The 27132-nt window shown below is 36.9% G+C and overlaps 1 protein-coding gene across 2 annotated transcripts; it reads left to right on the plus strand.

Moving 5' to 3' along the window:
• The first annotated feature begins 855 nt into the window (after window positions 1-855).
• Window positions 856-25042, plus strand: LOC121731603 (integrin beta-PS). Of its 2 annotated transcripts, none has more exons than XM_042121113.1 (17): window positions 856-1014; window positions 10301-10607; window positions 13881-14045; window positions 15308-15536; window positions 16088-16172; window positions 16588-16758; window positions 17426-17533; window positions 17755-17907; window positions 18635-18757; window positions 19844-20011; window positions 20566-20802; window positions 21220-21394; window positions 21719-21825; window positions 22432-22579; window positions 23121-23254; window positions 23900-24052; window positions 24827-25042. In XM_042121113.1, exons 2-17 carry the CDS (start codon window positions 10319-10321, stop codon window positions 24890-24892), a joined length of 2511 nt encoding a protein of 836 aa, XP_041977047.1. In that variant the 5' UTR covers window positions 856-1014; window positions 10301-10318; the 3' UTR covers window positions 24893-25042. The 2 variants fall into 2 exon arrangements, with proteins under 2 accessions (XP_041977047.1, XP_041977046.1); XM_042121112.1 differs by lacking the exon at window positions 856-1014 and adding an exon at window positions 6917-7163.
• Window positions 25043-27132: the final 2090 nt, after the last annotated feature.

Raw genomic sequence — 27132 nt, forward strand, 5'->3', positions numbered from 1 at the left:
ATCTTGCTGAAATAACAAAAAACAAGCCATATTAAAAATGACGATGACTTTGGACAAATCGAATTCTCTGAGATCTAGCAACCCTGACGTCAATACCTGTCAGCGTTAGCGCTTTCCATTGGCTATTGAAACCACATATGACGTAAAATAGGATCAATGAAAAATGATAATATATTAAGCAGATATGATCAAATGATCATATATATTGGATCCTATATATTATGATCATAGAAATGATCCAATATAAATGATAATGTAATACCCCCCTAAGGATTTATGAGTTTTGATAGTCAAATATTCATAAATAAAAAGTTTTATTCATAAAAGTTTGAGTAAGTATACAAAAAATAAAAATTCCTTCTCTTGCGTCATCCACCAGGGGGCCTCGCAAAATATTTTTTTGGGGGCCTCGCAAGATATTCTCGCCCACACCTTTAGGTCTTGCCCCGCAACGCCACTGGCTATACTCAAAGTTTAACTATGACTGCTCCAAAAGCCAGTCACCTTCACCAATCACCAGTTCACCAGAGTGCTCAAAAGTCAAAAGCCGAAACTCGCGACTTTTGTCGCTCGAGTCCTGGCTCCTGCATCGATGAAGTCTACTGCAAAAACTATAGACAAAAGAAAGTATAAAAATAAGTCTATGGAAAATACTAATCAATAGACAGATTGTGTTCTCAAATACGGTAATATAGCCATTGATATCTCACATCTGACGTTCTTGTAGCCAATCAAATCTAGGCATACCAAACTTGCTGACTTGCTATTATACTGTTATGGGTACGGAACATATTCAAAAGCTCATTGACAAAGTGTCAAACCAATTTTTATTTATTTTAGAATTTTATGACTCAGATTTTGTTCTATTTAGCTTAAAATTGTGTTATTTTTCTATTTAAACAAAACAATCGTCTTACTAAACTATTCCATCTATTTCTACCATATTACCCGTTTTTGCCAGTAAACTATGAAGTGTAATTTATGAAACCCTTTTTCCTTAAAGTATAAACTCTGGTAAGTTTTATCTTCTAAGCTCTCTTCTATTTGATGTGTGCTAATAAAGTAAAAAGTTCTTATGATAATATCATTATATATGATAAGTTCTACAGTTCTACTGTCTACACCTTTTTCAAGGTTTATTCATAAACTCAAGTAAGTAAAACTTACAAGGTCTCATTGCCATTATTCTGCTATTAAATTTAGATGCAATATTTGATTAAATAGTTCAAAACTAAATATCTTTGCTTCACATAGCCTTCACGGTAGTCAGAAAAGTACTGAGTAATTTTATCAAAAGCTTGTTATTTAGTACCGTAGTGTAGTCTTCCTTTATGAGAACTTAGGTTAGAAGTTTAGAACTATTAAGATAAAAAACAAGCAAGGATTGTTTTGACAAAGTAAGTTTTTATTGCTAACAAAAATTTATTAATATTGAGTACCTAACCAATTTAAAAATGTTTTTAACAACAAAACAGATCATAGAATCTTTTTTTTATGCTTTTGAATATAATTTTAGTCTTGAAATAATTGTGAAAGTCTAGGGAACATTTATACAATGAGAAAATTAACTGATTCAGTGCGGATGACACAGGAGCCGTGTCATTTAAAAAGTACCAGTCAATTTGAGTACAAGTGTAAAAAGTCCAAAAAGTCATAAATTATAGTCAGGCACCACAAAAACACCACACTGAGTTGATTGTCACAGAACCTTGTTAATAGAAATATGGAAAAAATTGTTTATATGTTGGATACAAATATTGACAATTTTGAATTTGGTCCCAGAGTTATCACTTACACATTTTGAGTTCTCATAAAGTTAATAGCGCTCATTTCGCCTTGACTTCAATTGTGTTTGATGTAACCACTAATAAGTATTTTAAGCACTAATTACTTGTAATATTTACTTTATTTATATTATTAAATCACGATAATACGGGAGACACGGTCAACGTATGTTGGCACAAGAGCAGCGCCATCTGAAATATATCTGTTAGCTCCCAAAAAACAACAGATAGTAATATTTTCTGTGCAACACTTCTTTTTCTTCCATATGGGGGATGGGGTTCGCAATATACGCACATATTGACAATAGGTCAATTACCATTCATAGACACAGCGAGTCCCATATACACATATACAAATCCCGAGTCTTTACACAGAGATTTTAGTGGGTAGAGACTATTCTCTACCCACTTAAATCTCTGTGTAAAGTGCGTATATTGCGAACCCCATCCCCCATATGGAAGAAAAAGAAGTGTTGCACAGAAAATATTATTATCTGTTGTTTTTTGGGAGCTAACAGAAAGCTTGTAAACTCTAAAGTGCAAGACAATAGTCTCTACCCACCAGTGGCGAAGTGTGAATATTTTCGGAAGGGAAGCCGGAGTAAAAAATCTACTTACCAAAACGCTCAGCACTAATGTTCAACAATGTTCGAGTTTCAAGTTTGATAATGATGCCTTTGAAAAATGCCTTCTGAGTTATGTTGTATGCGTGACGGCACATGCGGTCATTCAAAACTAAGTTTGGAAAACGAAGTTTCCTTCGACAGCAAATAATCTGTCAGACAACAGTCTCAGCTGTACGAGTCACAATTAAGAAATCACAACACAAATTAATTTAAATTCGCGAGACTGCACTCTTCTTAACGCTTAAACAAATAACATTCGACATTTAAGAGGATTCCACACCGCCAATTTTTCCATACAAACGTTGTCCCCTGTTTCCTCCCTGGATAATGCTAGTAGAGTTATAATTTTTTTCCTGAATATCTACGGCCACTAATACAATGTCCCTATGTTTTCCTTTTTTTCATAATTTAATTATTAAATAAGATATGAACGTTCAAAAACCCAAAAAAATGGCCAGATTTTCCACTGTGTTCAAACGTCCAGAAAACAGATTTGGATAGATTATACAAAAAAAGCAAAACATAGGAACACAGCTCAAGCCTTTTTTTAATCTTTAATGAAAAAATTACTTAAATCGGTTAAGTTTTGGAGAAGGAATCAGGGGACAACGAATCGTTGATTTTCTGGATTTTCTGCAGTTGTCTCTATCGCGTTCTGCGGTATAAGCTTGAGGTAAGGGAGACAGCTATAGATATTACACGTACTTTTTTTTCATTTCTCTAGCCGCTGTGGTATCCTCTTAAACACAAAACAAACAAATTGTTTACAAACACTCATCCACCATTTGACTCATAACAATTTTACTTCATGAAGTTCATCTTTCTCGCTCGCACTTGTGCGTTGCTAATTAACCTTTCTCCGTAATAACTCGCCGAGTATCGGCTTATTTCCGAGTATATTGGCGCGTGGTAGAACGAGACAGAACATGACGATCAGTTCACAGGAATGAAAAGGACAGATGCTTACTATGAAATATCATTGTATGAAGAAATAACCCGCTAATTTATCGGCTTCTATCGGAGATGGCCTGAACATTGCATTGCCTATATAAATTTGTAGGCGATTAATTATTAATTCAAACTATTTCAAGAGAGAAAAATTTATTGCATATAAAATTTTGTAGGCGTTTAGTGAATTCAAAGTTTTTTAAGTATGTAAAATATTTATTAGATAAAAATGTATTTGGCCCATAGATTCGATTTCCCAAAAGGGAAGCCGACGGGAATCGGATTATATGGACTCTTCGCCACTGCTACCCACTAAAATTTCTGTGGTACTCTACCATTTCCACCAGAGGGCAGAGAGACTATTACAAACATCAGCTGCTACTCTACCAATGGCTGCCTGCAGTGTGGGCTTAACTGCATTCTATATAGGGGGGGCAGAGGTTTAAAAGGGGGGGCAGATTAAGAAAATTCTAGACTTCGAATTCGTGATTTTTAACTTAAGAGTATCTCACAACAATATTTAAGGTGAGGTAAAAAAGAGGCGTTGTGTAGAGGTTTAGGGGGGGTGATTTGTAATTTCATTTCATCTAGATGCGTTTTAAATTTAATGTATCTGTTACGCTCAAAGACCGAAATCGCTCAATGAGCGAAAAAATGTCTCACAACGCGTTGTGGTCACAGTGAAACAGCCACGATGCGAAATTCGCGTCGTGGCTCTAATGAAAACGGCCACGACGCGTTCTGGCAATCACAAAAAGACCATAACGCGAAATTCGTGTCGTGGCTGATATGCTATTCGTTTTTCTTGATTTGTTCTTGATTGATTAATTGTCCATAGGTATGGAAGATTATATTTAAACGAGCTTTTGCCCGCGGCTTCGCTCGCGTTAAGAAGTATAATAATTTATATACAAACTTTCATCCCCTATTTGAACCCCTTGGGGTTGGAATTTATCAAAATCCTTTCTTAGCGGATGCCTACGTCATAACTCTACGATCTACCTGCAAGCCAAATTTCAGCCCGATCCGTCCAGTGGTTTGGGCTGTGCGTTGATAGATCACTATGTCAATCAGTCAGTCACCTTTGAGTTTTATATATATAGATTACCACGCGTACTACAAAATATTTTTTCTTTTACTAAATCACTGCATAACGTGTTTATCATTATTATTTATAAAATATCCATAACCAGCGCCAGACAGACAGACAGTAATAATATTAGCACGGATATTATGGAACTATGGATATTTTCAAATAATAATGAAAAAACACGTTATGCAGTGATTTAGTACAAGAAAAAATATTTTGTAGTACACGTGGTAATTTAAATATAATCTTCCATACCTATGGACGATTAATCAATCAAGAACAAATCAACGCTCAAAGACCGAAATCGCTCAATGAGCGAAAAAATGTCTCACAACGCGTTGTGGTCACAGTGAAACAGCCACGACGCGAAATTCGGGTCGTGGCTCTAATGAAAACGGCCACGACGCGTTCTGGCAATCACAAAAAGACCATAACGCGAATTTCGCGTCGTGGCTGTTTCACTGTGACCACAACGCGTTGTGGCTCATTGAGCGATTTCGGTCTTGGAGCGTAACATATCTATTCCCTCAAATTAGATTTAATTTTTGGCTAGCAAGTTGTTGAGGCTACTTAGAGTATAATATTTTGTTAAACAAAAATTAAGTCGGGGGTAATAGTAAAAATATTGTTTGAAAACGACTAATTTGATTTAGACTAATTTAGCATTTTACATATTTGATTTTCATAAAATGTGCGGAAATAGCCCCATACTTTAAAGTAGGTAGAACAATGGGGGCGCTCTAAACTCTAAAGTGATTTGTTCTCAAAGGTAGACAAAATAAGTTTGGGAACCCCTGATATAGCGTATACCTAAAGCTACATAAAGATAGAGTCGCGGCGCCACGCCTGTGCGGCAGACAGGAGCGGTCAGTGACCCCGCGGCCACCCCCGTTATCGTCGCTATATGGAAACTGGGCGCCGACCGGCAAGGCACAGGTTCAGGACACAATGCCCAACTGTGATTAAATGCCATCGCGTAAAAACGCTCCATCGGTTAAATCAATTTGCTAGCCGTTAGGTTACGGTTACTTTCTAGGTTATGTCCCGTAAAGAACTAGACTAAATGGCGTTTTTGAGGAATTTCATTGGATTTTGTTCGGTGTTTCGATCTGGAGATTCCTCATAGGAAAAGATCAACATGGTCTAAAATGTACAGTTGTTTTACGTTTAGTCATTATGGGACTGCAGGACGCAAGTTCTGCGAAACCATGGACAATAATTATTTATTGATAAGCCAAAACAATTTGCACTGTTAGAAAAATTAATTAATCACCCATAAAAATAATAACTAATTGTGCTCTCCATTTAATTCTTTTATTGTAATCTCGGCGCCGCGCGCCGCTTAGCAGTTATCACAAACTTCCTGTAACAGATACAGGAGGATTAATAATAATAATATATTTTTTTTAACAGGGGGATTACTTAATACTTAAGCTCTTCTCTCTTCTGTTGTATTATAGAACTCAGAAGTTCAACTTACTTTCGAGCTTAAGTTTAAACATATTAAGTTGTTTATCCTAATGAAGATACTTCCAGAATCCTGATTAATTACTTTTTTGGCTGATAGAGCAATATGCATATTTTCAAGGCGAGTCCCAATCTCCAGTATAAGAAACCTTAAGAACTACGAAATAATACGTAAGCTTTTATCAAAATTCTCGCAAAAAGACTCATTAACGTACAAGAAAGGTTATGATAGCGTGGTTGAATCATCATAATGTAGTGGACATGACGTAATTTCAATGACCTAAAAACACCGGTTTCTCGTTAATACTTGATTACCTCTGCCGAACAACTGACGAATATTCGTTCCTTTTACATCGCTTTATTGGAAGCCACGTCCAGAAAAGAGCTAAAGTCCTAATTTTGTTCCTACTTTATTTCGATTCGTTATTTTTTACTCCATTCTTAATTTTGAAAAACACGAATTATGACTTATGAGCCCATGCTGAAGTAAAAATAGCTCCTTAAACTTTATTAAAATATGAGCGTAAGTTTTTTAAGGTACTTAGAATAATTTTGGGTATACACGATGTAGACTTTAACAACCCAAAGGAAAAGGATACAAGTTCCTTCCTAAACCATTTCTCATGGTATCTGCAGCAATGATCTAAATTCTAAAAGCTCTACTAACACATTTTTGTGAATTGTGTGCGCAGTGCGCCTTATGTGTTTTTTCAGGGTCAAGGACTGTTATCATTACTAAGGAAACATCTGATCGTCTATCAAACCGAATTCGGACAAAAGCTTGGATATTTATTAGAGTCACGGCTTAAAAACCAAGGGTTTGTGGACACATGGCCAGAGAAATGGCTTAAAACTCATGGGTTCGTGAACACATGGTCAACATTGTCATAGAGCTCGTAAGTCAAATGTATTGTTGATCGGATTTGGCACGTATTGGTTCTAAGAAGGCGCGGTGACGGGCCGCTGTATCACCGGCCACCGCGGCTGACGAAGTTATTTTCTGTACAATTAGTCACAGTCGTATCCGGCGCGGGACGGTCGTGTGCTCGACGCTCGTACACGGTGTTAAATCGCGCTTTATATAAATATGACACCTCTTATCGCGAGACGAGAATAACGTTTATGAGGCTATTAGATAAGTGCATAAGAAATTAAGGTCCCGGTGCTGATGGATATTTTGCGGATAGTTGTGTAAAGTGGGTCACTGTTTGTGTTTGTGAGTGAAACTGTGGAAATAGGGACTATCAGGTGTGTAGTACGCTGTATGAAGTTTCTTAGCAAAATAAGAAGTTAGTCAAACCCATGAGGAAATCAATGTCAAAATAAACATGAACACATCATTGAACTCTATGATTTATTTCAAACCCAGTCGGTCCGTCCGTTTGTGCTGCAGACCAATCAAGGGTTCTGCAATTGGCATGTGCCATAAATCAATGAACGTCGAAACTCAATGTCTAAAAGTAGGCCACAGGAACGGTTCATCTGGTTTGAAAAATATACATACAAACAAGTCTTGAGGTACATGGTACTGTGTAGGCAGGCACTAGGTGGGGTATGTTCAGAAAGCTGAAGTGTTAAAAATTAGTAGTAGCTTCATATTGAGTATTGACTCTACCTTGTATCTATTCTGTGACTCTACATAGAGCAAAGCTCTCTCTCTCATATTCATCTCAACTCCTTATCATTGATTACTAGTGTAGGCTCTAAACCTCATTTAAATAACTGGCAATAAAATATTGATTAAGACGTGCATTGATAAGTTGGTAGTAGTTCTTAGAATTTTAATCAGCTGACTCAGGTAGTCTGCTGAAGTGAAATGCAAACTACAGAGTTCAAAAATAGAAGTAAACATTGTTCTTATATATTATGTTGCTAGAATTCGTATAGGTTTAATATGTTACATCGTAAGGATATAAGGAAAACCTTTGAAAACAGCAGTACGTGTAGGTCAAGGATGCTCAAATGCTCCTCTAAAAGCTACATCCTTATAATACGAAGTCACGCAGTGATTATAAGATTAGCAATAAGCTCTAAAGACTAGAAAGCTTGAGCATGGCATAGCCTTTATTATTTTTTGTCAAGAGTTCCATATTTTAATTTCAATGCTTCGAAATTTTGCTTTATGACGACCTCTGTGGCTCAGTGGTGAGCGCGTCGGTAGCTCAAGCCGGGGGTCGCGGGTTCGAATCCCGCCGACGGAACAAAAAGTTTTCAATGTTCCCGGGTCTGGATGTGTATTAAATATGTGTATGATAAAATAAAATTTTTAAATATATGTATAGTATAAAAGTATTAAATATATTTCCGTTGTCTGGTACCTGTAACACAAGTCCTTAAGGTACTTAGCACAGGGCCAGACTGACGTGGTGTGAAGCGTCCATAGATATTATTATATTATATTATAATGCTTTGTAAGTTTGTATGTAGACTTTGGTTTCTCAGTAGTATGCGTAATCCTACTTAATATTATAAAGACGAAAGTTTGTAACTAATAAATCCATTCCCGCCATGAGGGTGATGTGCAAATGTGGTTTTATTGAAGGTTGACCAAAGTTGTGACCTCAGTATGACACAGAACCTTGACCGTTGGAAGATTATATGTTCTTGTTTTCAAGTTCTAAAAGATCTTCATTCTGCATCTAAAAGATTACGCCTGCAACACTGTTGCGCCTTAATTTGTTTATCTTGTGGGAACTGTAGGTACAATTTTCCGGGATTATCCTTTCCCGGGAGTCGGGACTAAAAGTATTTTCATTCAAATTTCTTTTTAAATCGGTTAAAAGCGGTTTGGGCGTGAAGAGGTAACAGACACACTTTTACATATTTTATATTAAGTACCTACCTGGATGACCGAGCTTTGCTCGGTATAGCAAATACTCATTGACTTCTTGAATTGTGTTACTTAATAACGCCATCTGCTGGTACTTAAAACAATTAGTTGCTTACAAAATAGTATTATTATTCGCCAATAGATGTCAGGAAGAGTCATATTTTTCTGTTTATCGATTATCGATAAAACACGCAAAAAAAACATTTTCTGAAAATGATTCCTAGTTAGATCAATTTATCGCCTCCGAAACCCCCTATATAATCTACTTAAATCTTTACTAAACTATTCATATCTAGGTTAAAATATTTGCTGATTTCATTCTATAATATTCATTATTATTTTACAAGTAACAATACGCTAACCTTGCAACTTGCAAGTAACTGTTTTTATACAAACATTCATATTAACATTTGAGTATGATATCATCAGATATCAATTTAGTTATTTCCTAATTCCTATGCACTGTTATTGTTGTCATAACCCTCAAAGCCACTTCTAACTTCGCGTAGTAATTAAAAGATATTTCATATCCAATTTATTTTATTTGGTAGTTAAACACTTGATTATAAAGTAAAAAACACTGCCGAGGTATTTTGGACAATCATCACTTTTTGGAGAAAAACAATTATTGGAGTTATAAAATGTTTTATCCTTGTCTGAAAGCCACTTTCCTAACGTAATGGACAATGACAAAACACTTTATAAGAAAAACATCTGTATACAAAGTGGAGATCTTGGTATTAGGAATGAGGTAAATAAATGCCGGTTTTGTAATATTATGCCGTATTCCTTAGGATATATTTATAGGACTACCAGAATCTGATGGCTGACGGCAGATTTTCAAAAAATATCCTTGATCCTTGGATACATTTTTATATTTGCATGTTTTACACACAGAATAAGCCGCTATAAGGAAAAAAAGGATCAAAATATTTTATTTCAATTACCCCGGCATTGCTAGAGTCAATTTAATTTCTCACTTTTTACCATCACATTCTAGACCTATAACTACATTATTGCGTTAATAAGGCAACGCATTTAAATCTTAAAAGAATAGTTACACATAAGTAAAAGCGAAATGTATGGGCCGCATTGTAGTAACCGTGGGCTCTAGTTTACTATGACCTCGATAGTGCGGCGTGGGTGATCCTCTCCGCCCGCACCCGCCCACCACTATACAGTATACACATTACACACCTAACCGCACTCCTATCACCCTGGGGCTAATACATTGCGGCAGAATGAATGGAGTGACAAATAATGTGATTCCGTTATGAATTGATGTAAACTCTAATAGAAGAACAAACTAATAAAAGCACACACTCGTAACATTATAGTTCTTGCAATCTATGAGTGCGCGGCGCTCTTAGTTGTGTTGGTGACCATATCTATACACGCGTACATGGCTCGCTCGCTACTGACTGCTCCGTTAGGTACGCACACTAACGAAAATGTTTATTCGTATTTATTCGTACGTATTTATTTATGGACGCTCCCTAACCTATAACAAAATGTATAAGTATGATCCTGCATTTAAATAACATCATTGTTACAGATCCTCAAAACGAACACAATGTATCGAACGAAACTGCTAGTGTTATACGCGGCGTGCCTGCTCACGGTGTGCCTGGGTCAGAGGGCTGAGCAACTCCTGGCACAGAACCCCTGCTCGAGCAAGACGACGTGTAGCGAGTGCGCGCGAACCCCCTCCTGTGCCTGGTGTTTCGCCTCCGAGTTCAACGGCCCGAGATGCTTCAACCCCGCCATGGAGGGTGGCACTGCCGGCTGCAGCGAGGAGTTCATCTTCAATCCCGACAACCAGCAGTCCATCGACCCTATGTTCAATAGGGATTTGACGAGAGGTCAGCATTTACGATTGAGTTCATAAGGGTGCTTAGTCGAGTTGTATATTTTGATGGTTTTGACAGCGAGGTTAAAGTTGGCTATTGGAATGGTCATTTGTAATTTGACTAAGGGCCTGTTTCACCACTTCCTGATAAGGCTATCCACCAATTAACTTGACAGATCAAGAATGGAGAATCTGTCAAAAAAGTTGTAAATAGCCTATTAGGCACTTTATCAGAAAGTGGAGAAACAGGCCCTAAGTTTATTGTTTTCTGTTCTTCTGATGTGACCATTATGTATCAAAATGTTTTTGCAAGCTTTTCGATACTTATAATTGTCTTCTTGTGTTTAATAAGACGAGTCATCAGTGCAAATGTCAAATTGACCAATAGTCATCCGAGTGAACTATCTGATATCACCTTTACATTGCATTTACCTTTACCTTTATCCGTGTTTACATTGCATTGTACTGATGAGTCACTTAAAATTTAAAGTGGTTATAATAATAATGATCCTGAATAACAAGTAACAATCAGTTTCATTCATAACACGATATAAATTGATTAGTTCTGAGTAAATCAACAATTTATTGAAAAATTAATTAATAACTACGCGTATCAACTAGTTCCGCATCTATTAGTTCATGCGTTTATAAACTCTTTTGCTTATAAATATTATGAACGTACTACGGTTTATAAATAATTCTTACGACATTTTTAGCAATGATTCATAGTTAGATAATAGATATTATTAAAACTAAACTCTAGTTGAATGGAGGGTTTTTAAATGTGTGTATCATAATATTTTTTTGGAATTTTCATTCAGAGAAATAAGGTGAAGTCATTGGCGGGATGGCTAATTTTTATGTATTTATCAACATTAATACATAAAATTATGTGAGGTACTCTCTTACTAATAAACAATCAAAAATGTGTTTACGACCTAAGACGTTATAGTTTTATAAAGTTTTTGTTTCAGTTCTATTGTATTAGACAAGGACAACACGTCTTTCTATAATTATCCTTAATCTTACACTTGTATAAAAAGTATAGATCTTTATTCTTCATATTGAGGGTTATTAAAGACTCTCATCAAATTATTCGAGACCATGAACTATCAGTCGACCATTGTTTAGAATATGGGGTGATAAAGACCTTTTGTCTTGAACTTTAGTTAAGTAAACCTACTACGGTCCCTGCTATTCGCGCCAATTTCACCAAGACCTGTTTGTGTTACTTAAAATAATATCATGTCTTCTTTTTGGGATGATGGGAAGGGAATAGGGGAGGGTAGGGAAGAGAATAGGGTATAGGATCGGGCCTCCGGTAAACTCACTCACTCGGCGAAACACAGCGCAAGCGCTGTTTCACGCCGGTTTTCTGTAAGAACGTGGTACTTCTCCGGTCGAGCCGGCCCCTTCGTGCCGAAGCATGGCTCTCCCACGTAAAAATACATTTTTTTGATCTACTATTACTCAATAACTCATAAAGCCTTCTTAGCCGTGATAATTTATTTCCTACTTTCGTGAATTTTTTCACATTTCCAGAAGTAACCGTTTAGCTGATAGACGGGGGGGATACTGGTCATTTTGTCGGCACCATTAATATGTTCATTCATGATGAATTACAGCTTTGTAAGTTCTATAGTCTTTGAGCAAAACCACGGACAGACAGACGTCTGTCCGTCAGACGTCAGACAGACAGACAGACAGACGGACAGACCGAAACTATAAGGGTTCCTTGTTGACTACGGAACCCTAAAAATACTCAACTAAAACGTTTTTCAAACAAAAAATTACCATAATAATGGTAAGTAATCAAATTTTTTTTTCTCAAAACTGCCGGGTTAGATTTTGATTCCCCTTTGCACAAGGATGTAGTAGAGGTATCCCTACGAGGGCTGCTATTTATGTATCCGGAATTAAAAAAAGAAACAAACATATATCATTTAATATGGTTTTATTGCTTTTCAAAATATTCGCCGCGATGATCGACACACTTTTTGCTTACGCTGGAACCAATTTTCATAGTACTTTTTCCATTCTGATTGAGGTATCTCCAAAACGTGCATTTTGAACGCATCAACAGCCTCTTCGCGGCTCGAAAAACGTTGACCACGTAATTTGTTCTTCGCGTATGGAAATAAAAAGAAATCGTTAGGTGCCAAATCAGGGCTGTACGGCGGATGACCAGTCAATTCGATCTTTTGACCCTCCAAAAACTGAGTTGTTTCAGCTGAGGTGTGACAGCTAGCATTGTCGTGATGTAATATGATTCTGCGTTGTCGGTTGTCCTTTCTTATTTCTTCAAAGACTTCTGGTAAACAAATGGTCGTATACCATTCAGAATTAACCGTTTTACGATTCTCTAATGGCACTGTAGCCACATGTCCATTAATTCCAAAAAAACAGGCGACCATTTGCTTCAAAGTACTTTTTGCACGAGTAACTTTTGTTGGTTTCGGCTCATCTTGGAACACCCACACCGTTGACTGTTGTTTAGTTTCGGGGTCATATGCATAGATCCAAGATTCATCACCTGTGTAGATATTATAAACGGCTTTTGACGTACCACGGTTGTATTTTTTTATCATTTTTTTGCACCAATCGACACGAGCCCGTTTTTGATCGATTGTCAAGTTGTGCGGAATCCAACGCGAACATATTTTTTTTACAGCCAAATGTTCGTGTAATATCTTATGTATGCTCGTCATACTTATGCCTAAGGACGCCTCTATCTCGCGATATGTAACATGACGATCACGCATTATTAGTTCCCGCACAGCATCTATATTTTGTGGGACAACAGCTGTTTTTGGGCGACCTTCTTTATTTTCATCCATGAGCATAGACCGCCCACGATTAAACTCACTGTACCAGTGATAAACAGTGGTTTTTGATGGTGCTTCATCTCCAAAAGTTGCGGTGAGTTGAATAAAGCACTGTTGTTGATTTAGCCCACGCCGAAAATCGTAGTAAATCATTGCACGAAAATGTTCACGCGTTAAATCCATGGCAAATGAAGACACGCAATTTTCAAAATGACGCCACAATGGAAAAATAATTGACAGTCACATGAAACAAAATGTATTCTTCAACCAAAGAGTTCTATTTTCAAATGTTGTAATTACTTTTTAAATATTGTTCTTGTAAGTGGCCAGTTCCGGATACATAAATAGCAGCCCTCGTACAACAGTACATCAATGGTATGCGTATTGGTTCACGGACCACTTTTGCTCAGTCTCCTTTATAAGTTCTGCAGCTTTATCAAAATATTTTTAAACTTTTGCAGCGAGAGGACGCATGGGTATCGGCATGGAATCCTCGTACTACGAGGAGTCTTTGAGCAGCAGCAGTAGCAGTAGCAGTTCCATGAGCGGTGGCTTCAAAGGCGCGGCCGGGGGCGAAAACCTAGTGCAGATCAAACCCCAACGAGTCAAGCTGCGCCTGAGACAGAGTAAGTTGACATCATTGCGTCACTCACATTAGTTTAAAACATCATCTCTTGAGATAGACACTGAACGTGACTACTGACTACACGAACTTGCGAATATCACATACATTGCGAATGTCTCATCAATAACTAATATCAGTGGATGACAGGATGTGATTGTTGTTATATATATTACAATCGACAATATTATCGAACTTCACATTTCGTTTTATTCATATTTCGTATTTCACCTTATTTATTTCTAGAGTTAGTTCATGACGTTTTACGGCACGTTCAGATTTGCGCGTTTTCTGCTGTAGCGTTCGTAAGAATTTTTTGCTGTAAAGCTTAAGTGTCCGGGTGCCATCGAAATTCTCATACAAAAGTAATACCAAGATCATTTCCTATTCGAGAATATTTATCATATATGAGTTATTATTCAGCTTAAGATAGTAATTACCTAGGTTCCTGTACAAATATTCACTGCAAAATATTTACATATCAAAAAATAAGAACGATTACAATTTAGTATGTAAATATTGTAATAGTTAATATTTTTGGTAAGTATGTAAATATTTTGAAGTGAAATGATCATGGTATTACAGTAGAACTCCAATTATCCGAACTCCGACTATCCGGATCGCCGATTATCCGAATCACGCGTTAGCCCGAGTGTGACCACTTGCAACTGCTCACCGTCAAGCGAATGCGTGACCTGGCTGCCCGAAAACGGTTGAAGACCGCAAAACAGCTTACATTAACGGAGATGTTTAAAAAACAATGATTTTTATTTCTAAACTTGTACATAAGTACATTTTATTTATATTTAAAACATGTGAAAATTTCATGTTCCTTTCATTTAGTTCAATAAAAAAATCGTGCAATATCAAAACGTAGCTTTTATTCTCTCCAATGGCAATTTTTTTTTAAAAATCCGATTATCCGAATATTTGATTATCCGAATGGGCCCCGGTCCCCATTAATTCGGATAATTGGAGTTCTACTGTACGTTTGTTTGAGAATTTCGATGGCACCTGGACTCTTAATTCATGAAGCCCTAAGCGGCCGCATCCGGCCGCGATAACAATAGATAAGGTATTGTGTCTCGTTATTCCACGATTGATGGGTTAAGGCCATGTGTCTCTTGTAGTTTGACCTATCTGAAAGATGTTTGTGATTTTCTCTCTTTCTTTTATACAATGTAATTTTAAACACCTTATTCTACACTATATCACTATATTTATTCTAAACAGTCTAGTGTGCTCATACAAGTGTATTTTTTACAGATCAGATGCAGAAAATGACGTTCTCGTACGCTCAAGCGCAGGACTACCCTGTAGATCTCTACTACCTCATGGACCTCAGTCGTTCCATGAAGAACGACAAGGAGAAGCTCAGTTCCCTGGGCAGTCTGCTGTCCAGCACCATGAGAAATATCACGTCCAACTTCAGAATCGGATTCGGTTCCTTCGTGGACAAACTAGTCATGCCTTTTGTGTCTACCGTACCAAAGAAGTGAGTGCATTGTTACTTTTGTTATGTGTCAATCGTACATAGCATTTGGCCACGACTCCGGTCGTGCTTAATTTGATATGCGGATTCATACAAACCTTTATTCATGAATTTTATAAAAGGTACCATGCGCCATATTACTTAGTGATGCGTTATGTCAAATACAAGGAGCAAAATTTTCCCAGTTTTTAAACATTTTATACAACGTGACATTTAAGTGGTTGTTTACCCGCAGCAGAACGATTTACCTATAGCTAATATATATTCTGTGTCTCTAGTAGTAGTATCGAATCATGCAAGTTATTCTATTTATGATTTGAATGAAAAACATTTTGACAAATCTATTGTGCTCTAAGATATAATCATTTTACTGCGGGAAAACAAGCATTAAAATGTCACATATATTTAGAAATGGTGTGATTTTGACTTATTTCTGGAATATTGATTATGTACTGGCTATTGTGTTTATATCTCAAGAAGCAACTAAAATAAACAAGTAAATATAAGGTTTTCCTTGTGATAAGTCTATTTACTTACATTTTTTGTATTTTCAGACTCATAGCTCCGTGTGACGACTGCGCGGCTCCCTACGGATACAAAAATCAAATGTCTCTTAGCAACGACACAGATTTCTTTGATGTAAGTTTATTTCGCGGTGTTTTAAGACATATTTTTACATAAAAATACTAATAATATTTTTTTTGAGTAAAGAGCATCATAGTTATTATATTCTCAGAAAAAAAAAGAATAAGCAAATGGAAGATCTACGTAATTTGCTCGACTTAATGTTTCAGTCGACATATCAAAATTCATAATATTGATTCGACATAACCCGACCACAAAGACATATTATTATAACAATAATAATAAACTATTTATTTGCTCATAATAAAAATACAAAATAAAAAAAATAAGTAGGTACCTAAACAAAATTTAGGCAGAGCGCAAATTGGCGGTATTACTGCTTTAAGCGGTTGCTTCCAGGCAACCAGATACATAGACACAGAACAATAAAAAACTATTTGACGAAATATAAACTAATTTGTCCTACTAGATGGCGGTAGCACGCGCGGACGTGTCCGGCAACTTGGACGCTCCCGAGGGCGGCTTTGACGCCATCATGCAGGCCGTCGTGTGCAAGGACCAGATCGGCTGGCGCGAGCACGCACGTAAACTGCTTGTGTTCTCCACTGACGCGGGCTTCCACTACGCCGGGGATGGAAAGGTATTGGCGTGCGCTTTTGCGGGCACACGTACGCGATGCGTTTACGTACGCGAGTGCGTGCGTGTCAGCATACATTGATACATGAAATGAAATGAATACATTTATTTTTCTAATAATTATCACGAGTAGATAGATATAAGTGCGTAAAAGAATGATTTTTTTATCAATACTATTATCTTTTTAAGTTAAAATACATACAATGCGACGTCACGGAAGTATTATAAACTCCATAGAGTAAACTCTATCGTTATTGCGCAAAAGGGGTTCCGTACTGCTATAGAGCAAAAACAGGCTAAAATTGTGTTTTATATATGGGATTTAAATTTTTATTTTATGCTAATTAATATTATAATTAAATAATTAAGTACACATATAATAAAGGACTTTGTGAAAAATTCAAGTGCCTACCTGTTTCCATTATTGATATAGAGCAAAAAAGGCCAAAAAAATTACGTTTGTTGTATGGGTATTTGTTGTTATAGCGGCAATAGAAATACACAATCTGTGAAAATTTCAGAAGTCTAGCTATATCGGTTCTTGAGATACGGCCTGGAGACAGACAGATGGACAGACGGACAGACATCGAAGTCTCAGTAATAGGGTCCCATTTTCACCCTTTGGGTACGGAACCTTAAAATGTAAATAATAAAATATGTCTTAATTGTAGTTGGGAGGTATCGTGCAGCCGAACGACGGGGAGTGTCACATGGAGAACAACGTGTACACACACTCCACAACCCAGGACTATCCCAGTATATCGCAGATCAATCTCAAGGTATGATTACCGTATTATGAGGTCAGTAATTATTAAAGTCTCGATGAATTTTCATTGGTATTAAATAAGTGTGCAAGAATACAATACAGATTGTTTGGTTTTTTAAAATCATCTGTAATTAATTAAATAGAGAACAGAACATAAACATTATTGTTAAATCCTTAGAAATCGCTTGCGAATTATTAATTTGGGATTATTTTATATGTAATTTTGTATTGTAGGTGAAGGAGCACGCTATCAACGTGATATTCGCAGTGACGGCGGAACAGATCGGCGTGTACGAGCAGCTCAGCCAGCACATCGAGGGCTCCAGCAGCGGCACCCTCAGCGAAGACTCCGGCAACGTCGTCGAGCTCGTGCGAGAGCAGTACAACGTGAGTGCATCTCTTTCTCTCATATGACTTGACGTTTAAGTGGGCAATAGTGCGTCCCTTTCCCTCTTGAATTTAGCGTAGATAAATGAGTGTTCTTCATCTTTCTCCTGTAAGAATTGCTGAAATATGCGAGCAAAGTTAGTTCTCTTTAACAATGGAATGGAAACATGGATTGGCAATGGGCTAGGAACATCTGACACTTCATTGTCAATCGCGGTTTTATAGAAAATGGCAAGTTTTTGTCAATGACCGCTACCGCCATGTTTCGCCGAGTACAGTATACCTACTAAACCTATTTATAAGTTATCTAGCTAAAGTATCTGATACACGGTTGACAACGGCGGTTGTCAACGGCAAAAACGGGTTTGCGCGTTGTCAGCTACACTGTTGTAAACGTGTTGTAAACCACAGTGTTAAATAGATTTTGCGTGTTGACAACCGCCGTTGACAACCGTATATTAATGTAAACAAGCCATGTATAACTTTCTAAAATAAACGAACATGTAATAAATAAATAACTGTAGAAATTGTCCCTTATCATGTAAGGGGGAACAAGAGGTCCCAAGTGAGGGGCCATTAAAAAAAAACCGTGTATCAGATACTTTATGGAAGAAATAGTAAAAAGGATAGCCATTTGAATAACAATTACACAGTTAATGTCACAGGGTAATGTTCATATTTTGTCCATACTTATACAAATTATTTTATGTATTATTAAACTCAACAGAAAATCACGTCGACCGTGGAGATGAAGGACACGACGAGCGACGCGGTGCAGATCATGTATTACTCATCCTGTCTCGGCGATAAGGACAACGTCATGCAGACCAACAAGTGCGACGGACTCAAGGTGAGAATTGCTCACATTACGAATATTGTACTTATTCATTCATGATTTAATATGAAAATGAGTCATTTCTAAAATCCGTTTACTTGTATTAGTAGTAGGTATAAATACTGTTTTTACTTGTGATCATCATCAGTTTTATTAAATACATATTATTATATTCATCAAAAGACAGATATTCATAATATGCAAACTGGCACAAGTGAGAGATACACATTTTTTTTAACCTTATCATCACATAAAATTATTTATGCGAAAGTTTGTGTTATGATTGGTACATAAAGTTAATAGTACCTGGATGACCTAGCTTTGCTCGGTATAGCAAACACTCATTGACTTCGTGTTACTTAATAACGCCATCTGCTGGTCGTTAAAACAATTAGTTGCTAACAAAATAGTATTATTATTCGCCAATAGATGTCAGGAAGAGTCATATTTTTCAGTTTATCGATTATCGATAAAACACGAATAAAAAGACATTTTCTAAAAAAGATTCCTAGCTAGATCGATTTATCGCCCCCGAAACCCCCTATATACTAAATTTCATGAAAATCGTTGGAGCCGATTCCGAGATTCCAATTATCTATATATATATATATATATATATATATATATATATATATATATATATATATATATATATATATATATATATATATATATATATATATATATATATATATATATATATATATATATATATATATATATTCTCGAGCTGTCAAACGAAACCGAAATTGGTTTCATCTGTGTGTAAAAATATGTGTACGTATACACTTACAAGTTACACAAGCATGATTGAACATGATTTCTATGAGATTAAATTGTCTTGCGGCACGTGCCGACTGGACGTCAAAAAAAGAGTGCTGCTGTCATGTATCACACGTCTCTTTTTACCACTCAGTGTTACTGATAGTGACATCTCGCTTGCTCAGGCCTTTGTTTCTCTATTCCGCTAGGTATATTAACTTCATGGATTAGTAGTAGACAACATAGAAAAATAGATTTGGTTCTCGATTTCGGAATGTAGCGCCATTCTTAGATTTTAATTTTATAGTTATGTATTTAGAATGCTTTATAAATATGCAGGTCGGCGACGTAGTAGAGTTCACGGCGGAGATAGTGCTGAAGGAGTGCCCCAAGGACCCGACCAAGTGGCGACAGAACTTCACCATATACCCGGTGGGCGTGTCCGAGAGTCTGACTGTCGAGCTAGAGATGATCTGCGATTGCCCCTGCGAACACCCCGGACATCATGTACGTACACCTATTTGCTGAAATAAGGTTAAGCGGAATGAAAGAGTAATAAGAATAAAATTATTGTAGTATTGCCCGACTCAACTTGATAAATATAGAGAATATGTTAAGCGCGACAATTTTGTATGACAAAGTAGTCGAAATGTCCCATAAAAATATTACCAACACGACTTTACGCTGTAATAAAACTGTTATTCCTTTTGAAGCTGATCGCAGACTTGTCCGCACCGTACACGTCCACGAATTGCGTACACGAAATGCGGCACGTACGGTGCGGACGAATGTGCGAAATTTCACATAATTTTATTCAATGAATTCTAAATGCGGGCTGTTCGGGCGCGTGCTTTCTAATAATTATTGTGCCTTTTATGTTTAAAACATCATAAGATAAAAATGTGTTGATGTGTGTACACATAATAATAACAGAAACAGGATACCACAACTTATCAATCACAAAGTATCTTATTGGACATTATGTGATGACATATTTCTTATGTATAGTATCAAACACTCTTTAAAACCGAATTCCAAATGACTAAAGTTATCTTCTCCAGGCGTACGACGACAGCGGTCTCGTGTGTAGCGGGCAGGGCGTGTCAGCGTGCGGAGTCTGCGTATGCGCGCCCGGCCGGTTCGGTAAAGCCTGCGAGTGCAGCGCGCACGGCGGCGGCTCCCTAGAACAGGAGCGCGGCTGTCGGCCGACCAACGCCACCGCTGGCCCGCTCTGTTCTAACCGCGGTACCTGCATCTGCGGTGTGTGCGAGTGCAATAAGATGGACGATCCGCAGAAGGTATGTAATTTTACTGTATATGCCAGTCGATAATAATTAATAATAACTTTGTCATAACTCATAAGCAAAAATCTTTTGGCAATTACCACAAGTTATTAACGTAATTCTATTGAATTATGTTACAGTACTAAATGTTAGCAATGCAAACCTCAACTATTGTAAAAATGTGATGACGCCTTAACATTTTTGTGACCTCAATAATAAAAGGAGCTATCTAGGCTGAGTGTAGCTTATGAGTTGTGACTCACACCTCACAACTTGTGAGTAAAGTAAACCTGTATGCTTTGTTCCGATTCGGTATGTATAAAAAGATGGCGAAATTTTAACAAATTAACGTGGATTTGCTTTTCTTACGATAAAAATAGGTAGATTTGGATAACAATGAAACGAAGTATAGTAACATAACAAATATTGCAGGTGATATCGGGTCCGTTCTGCGAGTGCGACAACTTCTCGTGCGACATGAACAAGGGCGAGCTGTGTTCGGGGCCGACGCACGGGGAGTGCGTGTGCGGCAAGTGCAGCTGCCGACCCGACTACACCGGACCCGCCTGCCAGTGTCTTAAGGACCAGAAGCCGTGTATATCGCCAGGTAGACTTTGATAATATGAGTTTTTTTTATTACTTGGATAGGTATTTGTTGAGTTGTATGTTATAATAAAGCCTTAGGCAATTTAAAAAAAAGAGTTATAGTTGATAAACAGTAGACATATATTTTGTATAATGAAGACGTTTAAATTTTAGAAGCAACAATATAAACTTCTTTACGACAAACTTGAGTCACTAACTTGTAGCACTTTTTGTGGAACCCATTTTATAGCGCTTTTGATACAAATTTATTCGTATATCAATAATATTAAAAATAAACAGATGTTTATACAGTTTAAGTGATGAACAAAATGTTATTTTTTAATAGAAAATGGCAAGATCTGCAGCGGCAACGGCAAGTGCGTGTGCGGGCAGTGCGTGTGCAACGTCGACGATAACAGACACTACTCCGGCAAGTTCTGCGACAAGTGCCCCGTGAGTTGACCATCATCTTTTAATATTAGCATTAACCCATCAATCCCCAATTGGCAGCCGGCTGCCGGATAACAATTGAAAATGTATTGTGTCTGCAATACCCACGATGAAGGTGTTAAGAAGTAATAATAGCGAATGCAGTATCTGTTATGTGTTCTGCGAAATGCGTTTAGCATAGTAAATATGTTTTTTTTTCATTATTTTTCTTAACACCTTTTCGCTTGCTTCCCTTTCTTTTTGGTACATTTGAAAAAGTTTGCATTAGTACAGCTCTTGCAATCTACGAGCGCGCGACGGCCTTAGTTGTGTGAGTGACCATATCTATACACGCGTATACATGCCTCGCTCGCTACTAACTGCTCCGCCAGGTACGCACACTAACGAAAATGTCTATTTAGTATTTACAATTACAACTACAAATAAATGCTACGCGCGCTCTTAGATTGCAAGAACTATATCGTTTTGAGAAAGACAACGTCTGGACCGCACTCATAATAATTTCTATAGTTGGGTTACATTTTATAAATATTAACCTTATTAATAACAGAAAGACATACAAATATGTATATTAGTCTACAAGTAATCTATCTTATCTATCGTTCTCAGACATGCCCCGGTCGGTGCGAGGACTACAAGCTGTGCGTGCTGTGCGAGGTGCACGGCCGCGGCCCGCTCTACAACGCCGAAGCCCCGCCCGAGAAGCGCTGCGGTGACTGCGCATACCTGCCTGAAGTTGTAGAGGGCAAGATCGAAGGTAACCGACGAATCACGTAGAAATTCACGCTACTTGTCTCTTTCACTCGCGCATGAAGCTATTAATAATTGAACGCTATAGGAATTTTTCGCTAACAACTACAAGAGATCCACCCTGTAAACATTTACGAAACGATATTCGTACAATGTTTTGTCTTTTTCGGCTTCCTTAACGTATCGGACAAAACAAAACATTGTAAAGCGTTTCCATCTTGTGAATATATTTTTTGTTTTGCTCAAGGAGTATAACTATAACGTCTAGATCTTTTTATTAGTAAGAGGAAATTTATTTGAGTCTTACTGCCGCACTCAGAGTGGAACATTAATTACCTAAATGCAATTATTCAAAATTTTGACATAAGCCCCATCATCATCACATCATCTGTCAAACTCTTCATTAAATTGAAGGTTAATCATAATTAAATGTCTCTGAGGACGGCGCTTACAGTTCACAGTTGATTTAAGAGTATTAAACCTTTCTAAAAATTTTATTTTTCAATTTTGGAATATTTACATAAACTTATTTTATCCAAACATTCCAGCCAACGAGACGATAAACGAGCACCTGTGCAGCTTCTACGACGACGAGGACTGCCTGTACGTGTACGTGTACTCGTTCAACGACGCCCAGCGCCTGCGCATCCGCGCGCAGAAAGACCACGAGTGCCCGCGCAAGGTCAGTTACAACCGTCTAAACTCATAAAGACTTTAAGTTTTCAACACAATACCAGTACAGTCCATGGGCGCCGCCGGCAGAAATAATTTCCAAGGCGTGCAGATTTTAGTTTTCTTTTTTTTTACGAACAACATGTGACTGTCTATTTATGTCAACAGAATACATTTAGTGCCGACACGTCATTACGAACTATCTTTGTACGGCAATGGTAATAGGGTTACAGACTGCTTTTTATTTCAATAATTCCTGTTGATCCCGAGATTCCCAAGGGATGCAAAAGCACCACCTGGCACCCCCCTGCCGGCGCCCATGGTACAGTCAATGTCAAGTCAGGCTTTTCGACTTGACTCAACAATAGAGTCCAGCCTTTATAACTTAAAAAGCAGACAATAAACACTGGGCTTTTTAAGATTTTGTACGCAAAGAATGAAAAAGGAACCCTCTTATTAACACTTAGCTGTCTGTTCGTCTCTTTATCTGTCACCAGGTTCGAGAACCGTGATAACTAGACGATCATTATTATGTTTTAAATTATACTACCTACATACTTTCTTCTAGTTCGGTTTGTAAAATGTTAACTGGGTATACGGATTTAAACTCGCTATTGAGTGTTTGAATTAAATAACACTAAAATTGGTGTCATAGGTGTTCATCCTGGGCATCGTGATGGGTGTGATAGCGGCGATCGTACTGGTGGGTCTGGCGCTGCTGATGCTGTGGAAGATGGTCACCACCATCCACGACCGCCGGGAGTTCGCGCGCTTCGAGAAGGAGCGCATGATGGCCAAGTGGGACACGGTATGTATGATTCTTTTGCAGAAGGAAATCCTATGTATTATAGTTTGTGCGTTTTATGATGATATGCGTGACACATTATAATTGACAATAGTAGGGAAGTTACCTAACAAAAATTAATCGATAGTTTAAAAATATCGAATCACTTCGTAAAGGAATTGCAATCGAAATTATCGATTTCCTACTAACATTTCAGTGGTGCCGGCGATTTAAGATGGCCGCCCTTTTTATCGATTTGATTTCGATTCAACCGAGTCAATCTCTATTGACATAAGTTCCATTTCATGCATATGACATTTTTCAAATGTTTTCGTAACAATAATTTTATACTCCTATTTCACAGTTAATATTTATAATTTTTATTAATAAGTGAGCATCTTTTCATTTTTATTCATTTACAATTATAGGAAACATTTGTTTTTGTAGATGAAATATAATTTATTACATTTTTTTGTTTTCTTGTAAAAAAAACCCGTAGCAAGGAACATGAAAACTGTCACCCATATCATCTTAGAACGCACAAACTATAGTAGGTAGGAAATAGGATCACAATAGGATTGTTTGCAGTATAAATGTGGACTTACAAAAATAAAAATAACTTGATGAATATAATACCTAAGTTAAAAAATTTAACGAACTCAGATCTAAAATACGGCTTTAGTTGTATTATGCATACTTTGGTATGTTTATTTTAATACATATTATGATATTAAAACACAAATAAATAAAATATTTAGTAACATTTTGTCATTATTATAATGTTCTCTTTATTTTCAGGGAGAGAATCCTATTTACAAGCAAGCGACATCTACATTCAAGAACCCGACGTACGCTGGAAAATAAACAGGAGGTTATTAACGATTGTACGATAAGTACTAAAAGTATTTGTTCAAAATGCTGCATTTGAATCTTTTTATTTGACGAAGTGATAACGAAAGGAGTTGATTCTCATTCAGCCTTCGAAATGTGCCTTTTTACTAGGTAATATAATGTTCTACTGAATTTTGGATACGCGTTTATTTGTACATAATATTTTTTCGACGCCTATGCCTCAGGTGTGTTTATAAACCATAAATAAACTGAAACATGTCTGTTAAAAATATAATATTTCAAGTATTATCTTACATTTTACAAAAAGCTTCTAATTTTTTACGTAAAGTTACGTAAGTTACAGTAAAGTAACTTATATTTAGGTCAACTGGCCGACCGTTTATAAAGGGGCTATTTTGAAAGCAAAGGAACTATTCCTAAAGTAAAAAATTCTTTTCGAAAACGACTAGCTCTTACAGTGAGAATTATTTAGCTACCCTGTGGCTTGCTTTCGGAATAGCACCAAAATTCAAAAGTCTGCGTCAATCTCATACTCTGGTAGGTCGTACGCTTTTGTACTTATGTGTGTGTATGTGTGTCGTATGTGTTGTGTTAAATCGAATGTAGAATGGTTTTGTGAAATGACACAGGACGTTATAAAAACCATTTTCCATTCGATACGTAGTGGTAGTAAGTGTATATTATATTTAATTATGATTCTCGCACACTGTTCTGACTAAAATATATTTTAGCCTAAGAAATTTTAGCACAAAATATTTTAAATTGCTATGATTTAACCATAGAGAAAATACACACGGTCTGTGGATTTAACCCATCAATCCCCAAGCGGCAGCCGGCTGCCGCATAGCAATTGAAAATCTAGTGTGTCTGTGATACCCACGATGGAGGTGTTAAAATTGGCAATCATATAATTTTTTTTTTGACTTTTTAAGTTATTTTCAAATAACCTTTTATCTTATTTTGTATCTTTGTCGTCGAAAGCGCCTTAAACCAAATTGTATTTATATAAAAGTATTAATTATTATTTAAGCAATATATATAAAATATTGATACAAAAGTACACAATATAATTAATATTAAATTTTGTTAAAATTATAATTATTTTGCATTATTGCCAAAATGACTTAAGTAGTTTGTGGTTTATTTTAATTGTCATTAAAATGTGTTCAACGAAATATTTTGATATTAAATACTTATTATTTGCATATTACTTTTTACGAAACAATCAAGGTGTCTACAAATTTGTGCCTTGGATAGTGTAACTAGTGCCATTAATAGTACTAAACTATGCTGCGAGTGTTATTTATTAAAATATTAATGTGTAGACGTAAGTGAATTTTATCAAGAGATCAAATAGTAACTAAATATTATACAAATATAAGCTTATACTGCGAAGTCAAACCGATATTGCTTCATAGTTTGTGAACAGACTGTTGTGTGGCAATGTATATTATTTTTAAATGTAAACTGATCTTGGTTTAGCTTTTAACAATAGATAATAAAGTAACTAACGAAATATTTTGTTTTTGTTTTTCTTCAATTCCTTATATTTAAGAATGTTTCCGAGGTTTTTTAACAAACAACATAATGTAGCGTTTTTTAACTATTTAAGTGCCATGCCACACGATGCGGTGCGGCGCCGGTTCGGTTTCCTACGTATAAAAATGTATCTGCACCGCACGCGTATCGGAATCGAGACGAGGCGGGGAGGGTTGTATGTATTGGTGGAGCTCGAGTCCGTCGCTGCTACGGTACTGCAAAACGTTGCGGCGACGCGCTCACTGTGTAGCCGGTAGTCCGGCGAGATGACCTGCGGTGCGGCGCCGCAACGCGTCGTGTGGGCGGGGCATGGCTCTAACATCATTATTGAAACTCTAATGACTAAATTCTGTTAAAAAAACTACAGAAATACGCTATATTACAAATAGGCATAGGGGGCACATACAGTAAACAATTATTTAATTCTACCAAGATCCGAAATGTTGCACATGTGATACATCATATCAGACAATATTGACAGAGACGTCGTCAAACGTTGAAGAAAAATTTTTCTTTACTGTCCGTGCTGGTGCTGCTGTCTAGCGTAAAAACATTGCAGCAATATGTCCTATTGGACACCTGCTTTGGTGAGTAGATAAAATGATGATTATCGGCAAATAGTACGTATGTAAATAGTAGGTAGGGGAAGGCATGACGGGGACGTGAGGTAAGATGGGGTCACGCAAGATACAAGAAACTAGACTCTTTCGAAC

The sequence above is a fragment of the Aricia agestis genome, chromosome 11 (assembly GCF_905147365.1).
Source record: "Aricia agestis chromosome 11, ilAriAges1.1, whole genome shotgun sequence".
Lineage (NCBI taxonomy): Eukaryota > Metazoa > Arthropoda > Insecta > Lepidoptera > Lycaenidae > Aricia > Aricia agestis.